At 47.5% G+C, this 18824-nt stretch overlaps 1 protein-coding gene across 3 annotated transcripts in view; it reads left to right on the top strand.

The window, feature by feature from the left end:
• The window catches only part of cars2 (cysteinyl-tRNA synthetase 2, mitochondrial), a 144570-nt gene that overhangs the window by 59558 nt on the left and 66188 nt on the right, over window positions 1-18824 (top strand). Inside the window, exons 13-14 of one of the 3 annotated variants that reach the window (XR_011595645.1) lie at window positions 6459-6557; window positions 15811-15954. Coding sequence is in view for 2 of the 3 variants with exons in the window: in XM_070891804.1 (XP_070747905.1) it covers window positions 2699-2900; window positions 3035-3339 (507 nt within the window). In the remaining variant the exon portion in view is untranslated. Of the gene's footprint in view, window positions 1-2698; window positions 2901-3034; window positions 3990-6458; window positions 6558-15810; window positions 15955-18824 lie in introns of those variants that run through there. The other 2 variants (XM_070891804.1, XM_070891806.1) reach the window with 2 other exon arrangements.

Here is an 18824-nt window from a genome sequence, read left to right as displayed (position 1 = left end):
CTCCACCCCCCCCTCTCTCCACCCCCCCCTCTCTCCACCCCCCCCTCTCTCCACCCCCCCCTCTCTCCACCCCCCCCTCTCTCCACCCCCCCCTCTCTCCACCCCCCCCTCTCTCCACCCCCCCCTCTCTCCACCCCCCCCTCTCTCCACCACCCCCCCCTCTCTCCACCCCCCCCTCTCTCCACCCCCCCCTCTCTCCACCCCCCCCTCTCTCCACCCCCCCCTCTCTCCACCCCCCCTCTCTCCACCCCCCCCTCTCTCCACCCCCCCCTCTCTCCACCCCCCCCTCTCTCCACCCCCCCCTCTCTCCACCCCCCCTCTCTCCACCCCCCCCTCTCTCCACCCCCCCCTCTCTCCACCCCCCCCTCTCTCCACCCCCCCCTCTCTCCACCCCCCCCTCTCTCCACCCCCCCCTCTCTCCACCCCCCCCTCTCTCCACCCCCCCCTCTCTCCACCCCCCTCTCTCCACCCCCCCTCTCTCCACCCCCCCCTCTCTCCACCCCCCCCTCTCTCCACCCCCCCCTCTCTCCACCCCCCCTCTCTCCACCCCCCCCTCTCTCCACCCCCCCCTCTCTCCACCCCCCCCTCTCTCCACCCCCCCCTCTCTCCACCCCCCCCTCTCTCCACCCCCCCCTCTCTCCACCCCCCCCCTCTCTCCACCTCCCCTCTCTCTCACCCCCCCCTCCCCCCTCTCTCACCCCCCCTCCCCCCCTCTCTCACCCCCCCTCCCCCCCTCTCTCACCCCCCCTCCCCCCCTCTCTCCCCCACTCTCTCACCCCCCTCCCCCCACTCTCTCCCCCCCCCTCTCTCACCCCCCCTCCCCCCCTCTCTCACCCCCCCTCCCCCCCCCTCCCCCCGTCTCTCCCCCTCCCCCCGTCTGTGTCGCTCTCTCTCTCTCGCTCTCCCCCCCCCCCCCGTCTCTCTCACCCCCCCCCCCCCGTCTCTCTCTTTCTCTTCTCACCCCCCCCCCCCCCTTGTCTCTCTCGCGCGCTCTCTCGCTCTTCTACCCCGTCTCTCTCTCGCCCCCCCCCCCCTCCCCGGTCTCTCTAGTTCTCGCTCCCGCCCTCTCTCACCCCCACCCCCTCCCGGTATCTGTCGCCCCCCCCCCCCCCATTCTTGGGCCTTGTACATGGTCCATGTCTGTGAGCCATGCAAATCTGTCACCCGCCCTCAAGTCGCTGGAGAAATATCACCAACGATGTCGCCGCAAGATCCTGCAAATCCCCTGGGAGGACAGACGCACCAACATTAGCATCCTCGACCAGGCCAACATCCCCAGCATTGAAGCACTGACCACCCTTGATCAGCTCCGCTGGGCAGGCCACGTTGTCCACATGCCAGACATGAGACTCCCAAAGCAAGCGCTCTACTCTGAGCTCCTTCACGGCAAACGAGCCAAAGCTGGGGAGAGGAACTGGGAACCGTTTGAAGGACACCCTGAAAGCCTCCCTGATGAAGTGCAATATCCCCACCGACACCTGGGAGTCCCTAGCGAAAGAGCCGAAGTGGAGAAAATGCATCCGGGAGGGCGCTGAGCACCTTGAGTCTCATCGCCGAGAGCATGCAGAAATCAAGTTCAGTCACCTCAGAACTCATTTTTGGAGTGGATACAAATCTTCCTCGATTCCGAGGGACTGCCTATGATGATGATGATGTCTCTGGCCTCGGATCCTGCTTCTCAGCACCATGTGGAGTGAATGATTCGGTGAGTGGGTGGGGGCGGAGCTTGATGAACGCATGCGCAAAAAAAACGCAGTGGAAATAGTTACATCAGACCATAACCTCTGCCCATATTTTTTTTTCCATTTCCTCCTTTTTTTTTTTTTACAACCCCCTCTTTCCCATGGCAGTTGGTGATGGTTCTGCCATTAACACCCCATCTAGGGGTCAAGTTTTGGGCGCCCGTTTTTCGCACCTAAAAGCACGACAAAAATGCATCTCGTAATTCTCGGGCTCCCTGCAGGTCCCTTGGAGCTCGGCGCGGCGCGCAGACAGCAGCGGGGGGCGCGGAGCCACAGAGTCGCGCCGATTCTGCAAGTCCAGGGGGGGCGGGGCTAAGTCAAATGAGAGAACATCGTGCCCGCAGCCCTGCACGTGCGCGTTGGAGCACGCGCAGTAGCCCATAAACATTGGCACTCGGCCATTTTTAAAGGAACTTAAAGAAAAGTGCTGATTTGTCTCGTGGACATCTGGATAGGCTTGGGATTGAATCTTGGTGATTTTTTGGTATCTGAAGGAGTGTTTTTAGCAGCACTGTTGAAGAAATCACCTGAAATCAGTGAGTGCTGCTTTTCACTGCTAAACTTCCAGAACAGCTGCTGCATCGGTGCATGCAAAATAAGGACTGTGTGTTTTGAAAAATAAGAGTGTCATTTCAATACAGCAATGGAACAACGTACACCAACAACAAAGAATTTCTTGCATGAGGAAGTGGAGATATTAGTCAACGTCATTGAGCAGAGATGGCAGGAGCTAGATACCAGCAACAGAGGTTGCATAAAAGTGCCACCTAAAGAAATGAAGAAACGCTGGAACCAAGTTGCAGAAGATTACTGCGCAGTGGTGCATACCATGAGATCTGGAAGCCAGTGTAAAAAGAAATGGCACGACTTTGGTCAAGTAATTAGTGTAAGTAATATTTTCATTTTTTAATATAATCGTAATTGAAACGTGACTATCTGTATGTTCCACCCTGCAGAAAAACGCACTCTGTAAAAAGTTATTTTACTCTTTGCAGAAGAAATTGGCCCACAACAAAAAGGAAGCAACTCGAACAGGAGGAGGCACGCCCAATCTGCATCCACTGACACCCTTGGAACAGAGGGTAGCTGCCATGATGAGTCGTACATGGAGAAAAGCAATCAGTACAGCACAAGCTGGGCCCGCACGCGAGGAAGAGGGTAAGTCCTGAAAATGCATCGTGGCCCTTCAAATCAACCTGCTGCCTGGCCTGCTATGTATGAGAGTACTCATGCCACCCATCCTGCCCCCTCCCTTACTGTTAAACATTTGACTGTTCTGATGTATTTTGCAGAACATGATGATGATGATGCCAACCCTGAGGATCCTGAAGATACAAAACAAGAACCAGTACAACCAGATGCAGACGATCCAGACTGGATGATGGCGGTGATGACTGAAATGTCTACAGGGGAGAACTTCCAAATTAATGTTTATGAGCCCCCATTAGGGGGCATCAGAGTTTCAACCCTTTGCATAGGTTCTGGTTCCACCTTCCATGGTTTTGATTCCGATGTTGCGGGTCCCAGTGTTGCTGGTGATATCATGGAGCAGTTTACACCCACTCACCCACCATCCCAGCCCATGGCTTGCACTTGAGTGCTGTCGTCTGGAACACCGAGCGCCCCACCGTCCATGCCTGCACCTCCCAGTGTAGTGGTGCCGCGAGGCAGACCCAGGCAGAGGAGAAGGAGATTGGAGACACGCTCTCCTGAGATGCAGCGTGCAACAAATGCGGCTCAGGTTGTGGCATTGGGTATAGAGACCAATGAGCTTACCCGATCACTCATCGGTAACGTCAGTGCAGTGGGTGAAAAGGTGACTGTCCTGATGGGAGAAATAGCAGTAATGACACGGCAACTTAGGGAGGAAATGTCCGAGGGAATGCAATCGACGGCACAGGCCATCGGGGAGGGCATGCAAGTGACGGCACAGGCCATCATGGAGGTAGCTGGTGCAATAAGGGCACACAGCCCGGCCAATCAAGTGACACCCCCATGAAGAAGTGAACATTCACTGAGATGTGGATGAGAGATGGTTGCAGCCTTTGGAGTTGTTGCTTTTGATCTTGTTTCTGATGTAGCTGTAGTAGCGTTTTTCAAATTGAAATTGTTTTGTAAGTTTTTTAACTTTACAACTTATAAGTGATCTTAGAGTTTTTAAGTGATCTTATAGTGTAACTGCTCTCACTTTTTGTAACTTAGTTAATTTTGCACCTAAAAAGTGATCTTGAAGTTTGTGATCTTAAGAGTGTAAGATTTTTCACATTGAAATTGTTTTGTAACTTTACAAGTTTTTAAGTGATCTTCAAGAGTCATATTACAAAGTAAAGTTTGATACAACAAATATTTTATTACAGTGACGTTAACTTTTCAATAAAATATTTTTTCATTAAAACTGAATCATCTTCCATTAACACAACACAACGTCGGAACAACTCCAAAGAATAAACATGTCCATGCACAACAGTTGTCGCAGAGCCCTCAAGCATCAGTAATTGAAGCGTTCATGGGTGAGCTGCTGGCGCAGGGCTTGAGCAATCGTTAGGAGCATGATGGACGGCCCTCCTCCGACCTCGTGCTCCGGTATCGGGCACTTGCATGCTTTCCTGATCGTCGTCATCATCCTTATCCTGCTCTTCCAAAATACTATCATCAGGCTCTGGACCCTCATGTGCGTCTTCTGGTTCCACTACCAGCTCCTGCTGCCTCATGATGGCTAAGTTATGGAGCATGCAGCACACAACAGTGAAGTAACCAACAATCTGAGGAGAGTATTGCAAGTGGCCTCCGGAATGGTCCAGGCATCGGAATCGCTGTTTCAATGTGCCAATGGTCCTCTCAATGATTCTGTGCGTCGCAACGTGCGCCATGTTATATTGAAGGTCAACTTCCGTCCGTGTCACGCGTAGGGGCGTCATGAGCCAGGTGGCCAGGCTGTACCCTTTGTCTCCCAGTAGTCAGCTCTGCCGCATCTGGCTGCTGCTCAAACATGTCAGATATAACGCTGTCGTGTAGGATTAGCGCATCATAGGTGCTGCCAGGGTATCTCGCATCGACTGACATGATGCGCTGCTTGTCGTCACACACGAGCTGCACGTTAATGGAGTGGAAACCTTTTCTATTCCTGTACTGCTCGGAATCCTCCGCAGGTGCTCGCAAGGCTATGTGGATACAATCAATGCAGCCCTGTACCTTTGGGAAGCCAGCAATCCTGAAGAAGCCTACAGCCCCCTCATGGATTGCTTGTGCGGTCATTGGGAACTTGATGAAGTCATTCCTCCGCGCATACAGTGCAACTGTGACCTGGTAAACGCAGGCATGTATTGCATGTTGAGATGGAGCACACATCTCCAGTTGTAGCCTGAAACGATCCCGAGGTATAGAAGGCAAGTGCAGCTGTTACCTTCACTTCAACAGACAAAGCAGTTGGCGTTCTGCTTCTGGGCTGCAAATCTGCTCTCAGCATATCACAGATCTCAACGACAACTTCTCTGTGGAAACGCAGCCTTTTGACACAATCAGCCTCGCTCATGTCCAGGTACGAGCGCTTGGCTCGATATTGCCGACGTGGGTAAGGTCTCCTGCCCATCAGCCTACGGGCTATGATGTTCCTGGTGCGGTGAGCTCTATCAATTCTCTCCTATGCAGTGAATTGCTGGCGAACCATTGCATAATCCGTGGTGTTGACAATGCAGCACCCATTCTGCAATTACAAATTTAAGTTTCAAACTGGCTATCTGGCTGCCTCTCCCTGTCCCCTGGCCAAATGGCCTCAGCCTCCCTTGCAGATCGAAGGCTGCTTGCTGTGTCTTCGGCTGCCGTCGAGCCACTGACGCCGCCCCTGTCTCCTACATGGAAGGAACGCCTGCCTGAAGCACCGCAGCTCGAAGGCTGCTGCTGCTTCTCACAGGCAGGAATATTCAATATTTTGTATTTGCTTTTGTTCATAATTTTTTATTCAGGATGGCTCTTTATTTGTATAAGTAAGACTGTTGAATGCTTGTAGAATTTAATTACTTCCTTCCCTTCCCCCCCCACCCCCCGCCTTGTTCCCTATGCCTGATTTGTAACCTACGCCTAATTTCTAAAGTGTAGGCAAGGTCTTTCTGAGCTTACAAAAATCTAGACTTGCTCCATTCTAAGTTAGTTTGGAGTAAGTTTTCACTGCCTAAACTTTCAAAACAGGCGTAAGTGGCCGGACACGCCCCCTTTTGGAAAAAAAATCTGTTCCAAAATGAAATTGTTCTAACTGACCAGAACTGGAGCAAACTAAATGCCGAGAATTGCAATTTCTAAGATACTCCATTCTAAACCAGTTACTCTTTTTAAAAAAAAAAGTGGGAGCAACTCGGGACGAAACTTGACCCTCTAGATTTATCTTTTGATAACTTGTGCCCATCATCCCTTTTGTCTCTTCAATCTCTTCTGCCTATCACAGACCTTCCCTTTTGTTGTTTCCTCCCCTCCCTTTTCACTGCCTGTGCAATTAAGAATCTGTTACATCCCGAAATCTTCCAGTTCTGACGAAGGCTCACAGACCTGAAATGTTAACTCTGTTTCTCTCCACAGATGCTCTGATCTGCTGAGATTGCCAGCATTTTCTGTTTTTATTTCAGATTCCAGCATCTGCAGTATTTTGCTTTTGTATATATATTCTGTGGCTGATGTTTGTGAAATCCAGTATACCTAATGATCAGCTTTTTATATTTATGGCAGGAGGGAGACTACCCCAGGAGCCCTGCTGTGTTTGGAGCTATAATCTCTTACATAGAGCGATTCCTGGACATTGTTGGCATTTCTCTTGGGGAAAGTCAGGTGAGTAACTGCTTTGGAGAAACCCTCACACGGTTCCCATTTGTTGCAGAGTTGATTGAGTCTGCACAATCTCAGTCATAGTAAAAGTCAACCGTGGCAATCACTTCTCAAGCTGTGCGTGTTGGTTCACAGGAGAACGATACTCTTGGAATATCTGGGGTAGCCTCAGTTTCCATTTCTTTTTGAGCTAATTGGGTTTCTAAATCTCATTCACAGGTGATCTTCAGTGCTGTGTGTTGTAACGGCTGTCTCGCTCTTTTCTCTTCGTTGCTTTAAACATCGAATTGCACACGCACACAATTGTAGCAAAGGCTGGATCGGGTCTTTCATTCAGACATTCATACTAAACAAACTCTCTGCTTGCAAAGGCAGCTCTCCATGAAGTGACACATCTTTCGAGATTCCAGTGTCACTGGTGTCCGTGTGTGTGTGTGTGTGTGACAAAAACCAGTTCCATCTCATATACCTAAAAAGCCTTTGAACTCTCATTTCTTTGCATTTAGACAATCACAGCTAACTGTTTTCTGAATCACTTAACATACAGACAATGTCATCAAATAGTAACAAGGTACACTCAAATACAGACAATGTCATGAATTACTATTACTATTCGCATAGTAACAATTACACTCAAATACTTAACCTACAGACAATGACCAGCTACTCATTATCCCAAAGTCAAGTTTCACTGCCATAAATCGACTCCCACCAATGAAGTACTGTAAACATACAGGTGATCAGAACGTCACATTTGAAGGCACCATATCGTCTAGCAGCCTCTTGATCCAATCTTGAATCTTCCAACTTTTTAACTGTTTCGACATTTCCAGACCGAAGCTGAAGCAAAGCGTTCAGAAATGCCGGCTTGTGCTCCCACATTTCCCCACTTCTCTCTGCAGGCCTTATCTGGGTAACATTTTCCAAAGTTGTGCGAACATTCTCACTTTCCGCAGTGTGATGGTTAATGTCCACAATTGCTTGATTCAAACTCTGTACTCCATTTCCTTCTTCCAAATAGCAGCACAATTAGGGTCAAAGTAGGGTTGCTGCAGATCCCGATTCTCAGGATACCAGTTTAAAGTCTGTTGGTCTGTGATCACCATATCCATTTTTACTTAAGTCAGCTTTCAATTTTTGATGTTTTCGACTGAATTCCATACTGTTTACATTTAGAAATGTAAGCTTGCAATCGGTGTCTTCGACCAAGTCTGTTGCCCTCTGCACAGTTTTTAACAATTTCCTCTGCTTTGTGGGAAAAATTTAACAAATAGAGTAAAAGATGACGGAAATGCTGAATAGTCGGTTGAGCGTCCCAGTCCTCCTCTCAGTTCACCCTTCGGAATTGCTGTAATTTTCTCTCTCGACATTTGCAACGCTCCAACTTCTATTTCGCATCCTTTAAGATCATATTTATAACTCCTAGATTTGAGCTTTTCATTGACCATCTCATCAGTTCTGAGTCAGCCCATTCCTGCAGAAACTTTAAATGCTTCTGAGCAAGCTTCTCCCACTGCTTTCATCTCTGACTGTTCAGTAACTGCTCCTCGTGCATCTGGGGTGTTTGGGTACTGTCTCTGAAGAAGGGGAATCCCCTTCCTCCAGGAGCGCCTCAAGTGTCCATTACCCGCTGCCCTTCCACACATGCCTCGATAAGGATATGACCACCCCTATCCTGAAGTAAGGGTCCGAAAGAAACGACGTGTGTGGTTGAGGCGCAGCATCCCTATAGAATCCTTCCTCACCTAGGGAATCTACCACTGACCTCAGCAACTGAACCGAGGTATCATTCCTGTCTGTGACTCTAGCTTCTCTTTCCTGATCCTTCAGCTTTTCTTTTAACTTTTCCAATTCTTTAGCCAGTCCCTGTCCCTGTCCTCTATCAACTGATGGGTCGGGATCCAGGCATCACCTGGTCCTGCTTTTATGCAACTCCTCGGTGGATTCATCCACTCAGGCCCTTCTGCCTTCCATTGCTGTAACCCCTGTCTCACTTCCATGACTAAAATTCCTGCAGCTCTCTGATACAAGCTTTCTGCCCTTGCCAACCATTTATCAAAACTATCGTCCCCGTTCCAGGCATCTACTTTCAAAACTACTGAAGGGGGTAGGAGAGGCAAAATTATCTCTCTATGTTCATCAGCCCCGTAATGACTGATATCAATCCAATTACTTCCCAAACTTTTACGCAACTGGAATATACGTTCCCCCGCTTCCCTGGATCCTTCCCCTGGTAATAATGCAAGCCGCTTTATTAACTGTGGCCCTGAGTGAGCACCAAAAATTGCAACTATGATTCGACCAAGCAGAGCCCTGGAAGTTGTTTCAAAACCTACAACCTTTCCCCGGTGATGCCCTAAAGCTCAATGAACCTTGTGAACCCTCTGTTTCTCTGATATGTTCCCTGACTGCCACCATCTCAGACCACCACTGGGCAAACTTATTAAGATCCTGAAGCGGTGCAGGTCTCACTTCACTAAGGATAGCTCTCATGTCCTGTAACTTTACCCCTCCTTGCTCATACCAGGAATCTCCAAAACCACTTAAGGTAGTGTTCCCTTCACGAGCTCCATAGGGAGTAGAGGAATCATGATCCTGCTCTCGCCTTGTCTGACCAAGTGTGCTTCCCCCACTCTCCGCATTACTGGAAGGTTGTGTGTAATGTTGCGGGGTGTTAAGCGCCTGAGGAACCGAAGAGGCATCTAATTGCTCCGCCTCCATATCTAACGTTGCCACTCAAACCACACGGGTTCGAGGCTCCGAAGTCGGAGAAGGCAAAGGAGCTGCGGAAAGGAACTGTGGGCATTCTCCCTGTCCCTGAATCCCCTTTTCAACTCTCAGACCTGAGCAATCCTCCGAATACCACCCGGTTTTATCAATTGCTTTTTCCGCTGGGCAACCTAATACCACCATCTGCTGCAGCTTAGATACTCCTTTCTCTAGATCTTGATTACGGTTCTGTTCATCAGAAAGATGGTTAATCCAGCATCAGAACAGTCCTGGCTGCCCCAAATACCTGAAATTGCCAATTCTCTACTTCTTTACTCACTGCTGTTAGCTGCTCTCTGAGTTCTGAGACTTCCCTATTTCTAGCCTCAGCCTCGTCTCCTAACTTTTGAATCCCCAGCATTAGACACTGCAATACCAATGCTTTTCTCTTTTTTTTTATCACTTTTTAACCCAAACACTTTAATCTTTTTTAACTGGACACTCTCCACTAAAGACTGCTGTGTCTCTCTCCATCCTCCTATCATTGTTTCCTGCCTTATCCCATAAGGTCCCCCTTTAGACTCAATCCACTCATTAAGAAATGACTGGACCTCATCTGGAATATCCCCTGATCCTCCCATTACTAACTGGAGATTCCTTTAAGTCACAACAACTAAGAGAACGCTCACCCCTCAAACTGATGTGTGGGAAACACGTCTTCGAACGACTCAATCAACGAACTTTTGAAAATCACATCGGGGTCACCAAAATGTTGTAAGGCTATCTTGCTCTTTTCGCTTTGTTGCTGTAAACGTCAAATTGCACACATGCACTCAGTTGTAGCAAAGGCTGTATCAGGTCTTTTATTCAGACATTCATACTAAACAAACTCTCTGCTTGCAAAGGCAGCTCTCAAAGAAGTGACACACCTTTCGAGATTCCAGTGTCACTGGTGTCCGTGTGTGTGTGTGTGTGTGTGTGTGTGTGTGTGACAAAAACCAGTTCCATCTCATATACTTAAAAAGCCTTTGAACTCTTATTTCTTTGCATTTAGACAATCACGGCTAACTGCTTTTTGAATCACTTAACATACAGACAATGTCATCAAATAGTAACAAGGTACACTCAAATACAGACAATGTAATGAATTACTATTACTATTTGCATAGTAACAAGTTATACTTAACCTACAGACAATGACCAGCTACTCATTATCCCAAAGTCAAGTCTCACAGCCATAAATCGACTCCCACCATGAAGTACTGTAAACATACAGGTGATCAGAACGTCACATTTGAATGGCTAAAAGGCACCATATCGTCTAACAGTCTCTTTCGATCCAATCTTCCAACTTTTAACCCTTTCGATATTTCCAGACTGCAGCTGAAGCAAAGCTTTCAGAAATGCAGGCTTACGCTCCCACATCGTGTATTCTGCCTATTAGTGGAGTGAATCCAGTGGGGTGATGGATTCCTTTACTCCGTGTCCACTTCTTAATCTTGATGTCAGTGTGCTCCACTCCCGTTACTTACTACTTGTTCGTGTGGAGAGTAAATGACTGACTGGATGAGTCAAATGGCCAGTTTCCACTTTGTAGGTTCTGTGTATAAGGTGGGTTGTTTGACTGTGGTCCAACAGGAGGAGAGTAATGGAGGAATTAGTGGCACTGAATGATGGGGTGCTGGAGCAAACGATGTCTTGAACAGTTTCCTACATTTCAAAAATAGGTTATTGGTTGTAAAGTTGTTTGGAACATCCTGAGGTCATGAAAGGCACTATATAAATATGACATTTTCTTTTTGAACTCAGAACATAAGAAATAGGAGCAGGAGTAGGTCGTAAGTCCCCTCGAACCAGCTCCGCCATTCAATAAGATCATGGCTGATCTGATCATGGACTCAGCTCCACTTCCCCGCCCGCTCCCCATATCCCCTCATCCCCCACCCCCAATCGTTCAAGAAACTGTCTATTTCGGTCTTAAATTTATTTAATATCCCAGCTTCCACATCTCTCTGAGGCAGCGAATTCCACAGATTCACAACCCTCAGAGAAGAAATTTCTCATTTCAGTTCTAAATGGGCGGCCTCTTATTCTAAGATCATGCCCTCTAGTTCTAGCCTCCCCCACCAGTGGAAACATCCTCTCTGCATCCGCCTTGTCAAGCCCCCTCATAATCTTATACGTTTCGATAAGATCACCTCTCATTCTTCTGAATTCCAATGAATAGAGGCCCAACCTAATCAACCTTTCCTCATAAGTCAACCCCCCATCCCCGGAATCAACCAAGTGAACTTTCTCTGAACTGCCTCCAAAGCAAGTATATCCTTTCGTAAATATGGAAACCAAAACTGCACGCAGTATTCCAGGTGTGGCCTCACCAATGCCCTGTATAGCTGTAACAAGACTTCCCTGCTTTTATACTCCATCTCCTTTGCAATAAAGGCCAAGATTCCATTGGCCTTCCTGATCACTTGCTGTACCTGCATACTATCCTTTTGAGTTTCATGCACAAGTGGGAATTTGAAATTTTTTTCATCCACCTGAACCTCTAACCTTTGATAATGCAGTACTGCCCCTCCATCAGTGCAGCACTCCTGAAAGTGCAGCACTCCCTCAGTACTGCCCCTCCGACAGTGCGGCGCTCCCTCCGCACTGCCCCTCCGACAGTGCAGAGTGCCCTCAGTACTGCCCCTCCGACAGCATAACGCTCCCTCACTACTCGCCCTCCGACAGTGCAGCTCTCCCTCACTACTCGCCCTCCGACAGTGCAGCTCTCCCTCACTACTGTCTCTCTGACAGTGTAGTGCTCAGTCAGTACTGCACTGGGAGTGTCGGCCTCGATGATGGGCTCAATTCCTGGAGCAATGCTTCAACCCACAATCGAGGCAGTTAATTGTTTTGTTTGGTAACAAAGCTTTAGCTTGACGCATCCTGGAACAGGATTTAACTACTGGGATAATAGAATGCTACTCCAAGGTTACTCTACCTATGCTACAGTGCTTTCTCAGCCCAGTACCCAAAGAATCTTGGCATAATTTATAATTATATAATTGACACCCTTTTTCAAAGCATCATTATCTTCATTTAACAACTCAAGATACACGTGCTGTGCTGAAAGGTGGCCTCAAAAAGAAAGGACTTGCATTTCTATAGCGTATTTCATGACCTCGACGTCCCAAAGTGCTTTACAGTCAATGAAGTACTTTTTGAAGTGTAGTCACTGTTGTAATTTAGGAAACGCGGCAGCATAGCAAGGTCCAAAAAAACAGCAATGTGATAATGACCAGATAATCTGTTTGTGATGTTGATTTGAGGGATAAATATTGGCCAGGACACCGGGGAGAACTCCCCTGCTCTTCGTTGAAAGAGTGCTGTGGAATCTTTTACATCCACTTGAGAGGGCAGACGGGGCAGTCAGAATCAGGGGAAGTCATAACGGGAACAAAGAAATGGCGGACCAATTGAACAAGTACTTTGGTTCGGTATTCACGAAGGAGGACACGAACAACCTTCCGGTTATAAAAGGGGTCGGGGGGTCTAGTAAGGAGGAGGAACTGAGGGAAATCCTTATTAGCCGGGAAATTGTGTTGGGGAAATTGATGGGATTGAAGGCCGATAAATCCCCAGGGCCTGATGGACTGCATCCCAGAGTACTTAAGGAGGTGGCCTTGGAAATAGTGGATGCGTTGACAGTCATTTTCCAACATTCCATTGACTCTGGATCAGTTCCTATGGAGTGGAGGGTAGCCAATGTAACCCCACTTTTTAAAAAAGGAGGGAGAGAGAAAACAGGGAATTATAGACCGGTCAGCCTGACATCGGTAGTGGGTAAAATGATGGAATCAATTATTAAGGATGTCATAGCAGTGCATTTGGAAAGAGGTGACATGATAGGTCCAAGTCAGCATGGATTTGTGAAAGGGAAATCATGCTTGACAAATCTTCTGGAATTTTTTGCGGATGTTTCCAGTAGAGTGGATAAGGGAGAACCAGTTGATGTGGTATATTTGGACTTTCAGAAGGCGTTCGACAAGGTCCCACACAAGAGATTGATGTGCAAAGTTAGAGCACATGGGATTGGGGGTAGTGTACTGACATGGATTGAGAACTGGTTGTCAGACAGGAAGCAAAGAGTAGGAGTAAATGGGTACTTTTCAGAATGGCAGGCAGTGACTAGTGGGGTACTGCAAGGTTCTGTGCTGGGGCCCCAGCTGTTTACACTGTACATTAATGATTTAGATGAGGGGATTAAATGTAGTATCTCCAAATTTGCGGATGACACTAAGTTTGGGTGGCAGTGTGAGCTGCGAGGAGGATGCTGTGAGGCTGCAAAGCGACTTGGATAGGTTAGGTGAGTGGGCAAATGCATGGCAGATGAAGTATAATGTGGATAAATGTGAGGTTATCCACTTTGGTGGTAAAAACAGAGAGACAGACTATTATCTGAATGGTGACAGATTAGGAAAAGGGGAGGTGAAAAGAGACCTGGGTGTCATGGTACATCAGTCATTGAAGGTTGGCATGCAGGTGCAGCAGGCGGTTAAGAAAGCAAATGGCATGTTGGCCTTCATAGCAAGGGGATTTGAGTACAGGGGCGGGGATTTGAGTACAGGGGCAGGGAGGTGTTGCTACAGTTGTACAGGGCATTGGTGAGGCCACACCTGGAGTATTGTGTACAGTTTTGGTCTCCTAACCTGAGGAAGGACATTCTTGCTATTGAGGGAGTGCAGCGAAGGTTCACCAGACTGATTCCCGGGATGGTGGGACTGACCTATCAAGAAAGACTGGATCAACTGGGCTTGTATTCACTGGAGTTCAGAAGAATGAGAGGGGACCTCATAGAAACGTTTAAAATTCTGACGGGGTTAGACAGGTTAGATGCAGGAAGAATGTTCCCAATGTTGGGGAAGTCCAGAACCAGAGGTCACAGTCTAAGGATAAGGGGTAAGCCATTTAGGACCGAGATGCGGAGGAACTTCTTCACCCAGAGAGTGGTGAACCTGTGGAATTCTCTACCACAGAAAGTTATTGAGGCCAATTCACTAAATATATTCAAAAAGGAGTTAGATGAGGTCCTTACTACTAGGGGGATCAAGGGCTATGGCGAGAAAGCAGGAATGGGGTACTGAAGTTGAATGTTCAGCCATGAACTCATTGAATGGCGGTGCAGGCTAGAAGGGCCGAATGGCCTACTCCTGCACCTATTTTCTATGTTTAACGACTGAAGGAAATGTTTCCTGTTTCTACTTTGGCAACAAGTCGTTTGTAAGTGAAAGTTGAATGAATAAGGAAGAAGATTTGATTTTCTACTGTACATGAAGACTTCATTCTTTGAGCGGCCTCCATAAGGTGAAACTGTTTCCACTGGCAGAAGGGTTGGTAACCAAAGGACACAGATTTAAGATGATTGGTAAAAGAACCAGAGGTGACCTGAGGAAACATTTTTTACACAGCGAGTTGTTGTGATCTAGAATGCGCTGTCTGAAAGGGCGATGGAAGCAGATTCCATAGTAACTTTTGCAGAAGGGAATTGGATAAATACTTGGAGAGAAATTTGCAGGGCTACGGGGAAAGAGCAGGGGGAATGCGACTAATTGGATATCTCTTTCAAAAAGCCAACACATGCACGATGGGGTGCATGGCCTCCTTCTGTGCTGTATCAGTCCATGGTTCTATGTAGAAAGACCCCACCGGCCTGCTCCTTAGTTTTCTCATTTTTTTCCCTCCCTCTTCCTCTCTCCCATTCTCTAGTGGTTTTTAATTTCCTTGCCTCAGTTTAGCCAGCAGAGAGGGACTGCCTTCTGCTTCAAGAATGAGGAAGAGCGACCTGGTAGGCCAGCTCTTGATGATCCTAGTTTAGATAGCGGTCCTATTGGTTTTGTATGGGGAGGCTGGACTAAGATCATGCACAGTGCTGGTACTCTAACTCTACACCTATCAGAATCTTTAAACTTTCTTCAGTGCTGCCAGTGTAGTTCTTGTTTGGTTTTCAAAAAAAGCATGTAGAAATCAAGCGCAGACAGCGGAAGGAGCGTGCGGCAAACCAGACTCCCCACCCACCCTTTCCTTCAACAACCACTGTCTATCCCATCTGTGACAGAGACTGTAATTCCCGCATTGGACTGTACAGTCACCTGAGAACTCACTTTGAGTGGAAGCAAGTCTTCCTCGATTTTGAGGGACTGCCTATGATGATGATGTTTGGTTTTGAACTGTTTGTGAATGGTTAAATAGACTGTAGGACAAACATTTCAAAATTGTTTCGTTTACGGAGTATAGTAATTGCAATCCAAGCCTTTCATTGCTTACCATGTTGTATATTGGGATTCTATTTTTCTAGTCTGTTTTTACCTCAATTTTCTTGACTAGTTGAAGTGAGAACATGCTAAATATATCTTGGTCTTGTGTTTACAAGTGCTTACTTGTTAAACTCGGAACATGTGGGCGGATTTCCATTATTTGATTTGTTTTTACGCTGGGTAAACCATCCCACTCTAGTGCTAGAAACTGATTTCTGTTTCTTTTTCATCCTCTGCCATAAAATCAGTCAGATACTGGACAACAAAAGATGGGTGTCCAACCTCCCAGACAGACCTAACAACACCAGATTCCAAATAAGAAGGGATCTACTGTTGAGAACAATGCCTCAGATCGAGAACACGAGTGACATGAGGAAAATCTTTTTTACACAGTGAGTGGTTAGGATCTGAAATGCACTGCCTGAAAGGGTCGTGTAAACAGACTCAATCATGGCTTTCAAAAGGAAACTGGATGAGTACCTGAAGGAAAAAAATTTGCAGAGCTAAGGGGAAAGAATGGGGGAGTGGGACTAGCCGAAATGTTCATGAGAGAGCCGGCATGGGCCGGATGGGCTCCTTCACATAAGGAACTGTGTCGAGAACTTCGGGTTTTCCGCACTTCAATTCAAATCAACAGAAGTTAGTGGGGATCCCCTTGTGTGAGCTGCTGTGATGTCAACAGGCTGTCCAAGTAGCCAATCAAAATGCAGAAATCTCAGACAGCATAAAAGGAAGTGAGTAAGCTCTTAACTCTTTTCTTAAACCTCTCTCCCCACCACACTAACCTCCAACAACAAGTGTGAGGAGCTCATGGACTTCCTTGTCTCAAAGATTGAGACCATTGGATCAGCTGCCTCTGCCAGTTCTTTTCCTTCCCCTAGCCCACCGAGCCAAACTTCCTGAGGTTCCCCCCTGCCCTAGCCCTAAACTCACATCTTTCTCAGTTTCTCTCTGATCGCCTCTCTTGACCTCTCCAAGCTCATTTTGTCCATGAGTCCCACTTCCTGCTCCCTTGACCTTATTCCCACTAAACTGCTGGCCACCCAACTTCCTTTTCTGCTCCCATGTTAGCTGACATTGTTGACGGTTCTTTCTCCTCAGGTACTGTCTGTTATTTATTCAACCCTTGGCAATCTGTATCACACCACCACCAGAGGGCCTACCTGTTGGAGTCCAAAGGGATCCCAGCATCGCTTGAGAACACTGAATATAAGCAGGCCACCCACGCGGTACCTGCACTCGAGTCGAATTAAAGGAGCTAAGTCACACTTACTCATTGCTTACAGTACTCCGTTTCATCCTTTATTATGAGCAGAACAATTGGCGACGAGGTAAAGAACAGTTGGTATCCTGGAGAAGTTCTCAGAAGGGGATGATGGGAGGCCTTCGTGGAGAGACTCGACCAATATTTCGTGGCCAACAAGCTGGAAGGGGACAAGAATGCTGCCACACCAAGGGAGATCCTCTTTACCGTTGGAGAGGCGGGAGATCGAGGAGCAACATCGGGAGGCCTATAAAGGCCAGTGAGGAGTTCGTGAGGCAGTCGGAGAGGCGGGAAACATAGAAACATAGAAAATAGGTGCAAGAGTAGGCCATTCTGCCCTTCAAACCTGCCATTCAATGAGTTCATGGCTGAACATGCAACTTCAGTACCCCATTTCTGCTTTGCGCCATACCCCTTGATCCCCCTAGTAGTAAGGACTACATTTAACTCCTTTTTGAATATATTTAGTGAATTGGCCTCAACAACTTTCTGTGGTCGAGAATTCCACAGGTTCATCACTCTCTGGGTGAAGAAGTTTCTCCTCATCTCGGTCCTAAATGGCTTACCACTTATCCTTAGACTGTGACCCCTGGTTCTGGACTTCCCCAACATTGGGAACATTCTTCCTGCATCTAACCTGTCTAAACCCATCAGAAGTTTAAACATTTCTATGAGGTCCCCTCTCATTCTTCTGAACTCCAGTGAATACAAGCCCAGTTGATCCAGTCTTTCTTGATATGTCAATCCCGCCATCCCGGGAATCAGTCTGGTGAACCTTCGTTGCACTCCCTCAATAGCAAGAATGTCCTTCCTCAAGTTAGGAGACCAAAACTGTACACAATACTCCAGGTGTGGCCTCACCAAGGCCCTGTACAACTGTAGTAACACCTCCCTGCCCCTGTACTCAAATCCCCTCGCTATGAAGGCCAATATGCCATTTGCTTTCTTAACCACCTGCTGTACCTGCATGCCAACCTTCAATGACTGATGTACCATGACACCCAGGTCTTGTTGCACCTCCCCTTTTCCTAATCTGTCACCATTCAGATAATAGTTTGTCTCTCTGTTTTTGCCACCAAAGTGGATAACCTCACATTTATCCACATTATACTTTATCTGCATTCATTTGCCTACTCACCTAACCTATCCAAGTCACTCTGCAGTCTCATAGCATCCTCCTCGCAGCTCACACTGCCACCCAACTTAGTGTCATCCGCAAATTTGGAGATACTACATTTAATCCCCTTGTCTAAATCATTAATGTACAATGTAAACAGCTGGGGCCCCAGCACAGAACCTTGCGGTACCCCACTAGTCACTGCCTGCCATTCTGAAAAGTACCCATTTACTCCTACTCTTTGCTTCCTGTCTGCCAACCAGTTCTCAATCCACATCAGCAGACTACCCCCAATCCCATGTGCTTTAACTTTGCACATTAATCTCTTGTGTGCGACCTTGTCGAAAGCCTTCTGAAAGTCCAAATATACCACATCAACTGGTTCTCCCTTGTCCACTCTACTGGAAACATCCTCAAAAAATTCCAGAAGATTTGTCAAGCATGATTTCCCTTTCACAAATCCATGCTGACTTGGACTTATCATGTCACCTCTTTCCAAATGCGCTGATATGACATCCTTAATAATTGATTCCATCATTTTACCCACTACTGATACCCGGCTGACCGGTCTATAATTCCCTGTTTTCTCTCTCCCTCCTTTTTTAAAAAGTGGGGTTACATTAGCTACCCTCCACTCCATAGGAACTGATCCAGAGCCTATGGAATGTTGGAAAATGACTGTCAATGTATCCGCTATTTCCAAGGCCACCTCCTTAAGTACTCTGGGATGCAGTCCGTCAGGTCCTGGGGATTTATCGGCCTTCAATCCCATCAATTTCCCCAACACAATTTCCCGACTAATAAGGATTTCCCTCAGTTCCTCCTTCTCACTAGACCCTCTGACCCCTTTTATATCCGGAAGGTTGTTTGTGTGCTCCTTA

This window comes from Pristiophorus japonicus, chromosome 10 (genome assembly GCF_044704955.1).
Source record: "Pristiophorus japonicus isolate sPriJap1 chromosome 10, sPriJap1.hap1, whole genome shotgun sequence".
Taxonomy (NCBI): Eukaryota; Metazoa; Chordata; class Chondrichthyes; family Pristiophoridae; genus Pristiophorus; species Pristiophorus japonicus.
The sequence above is the reverse complement of the archived record's forward strand: the minus strand, read 5'-3'. Positions and strand labels throughout refer to the sequence as shown.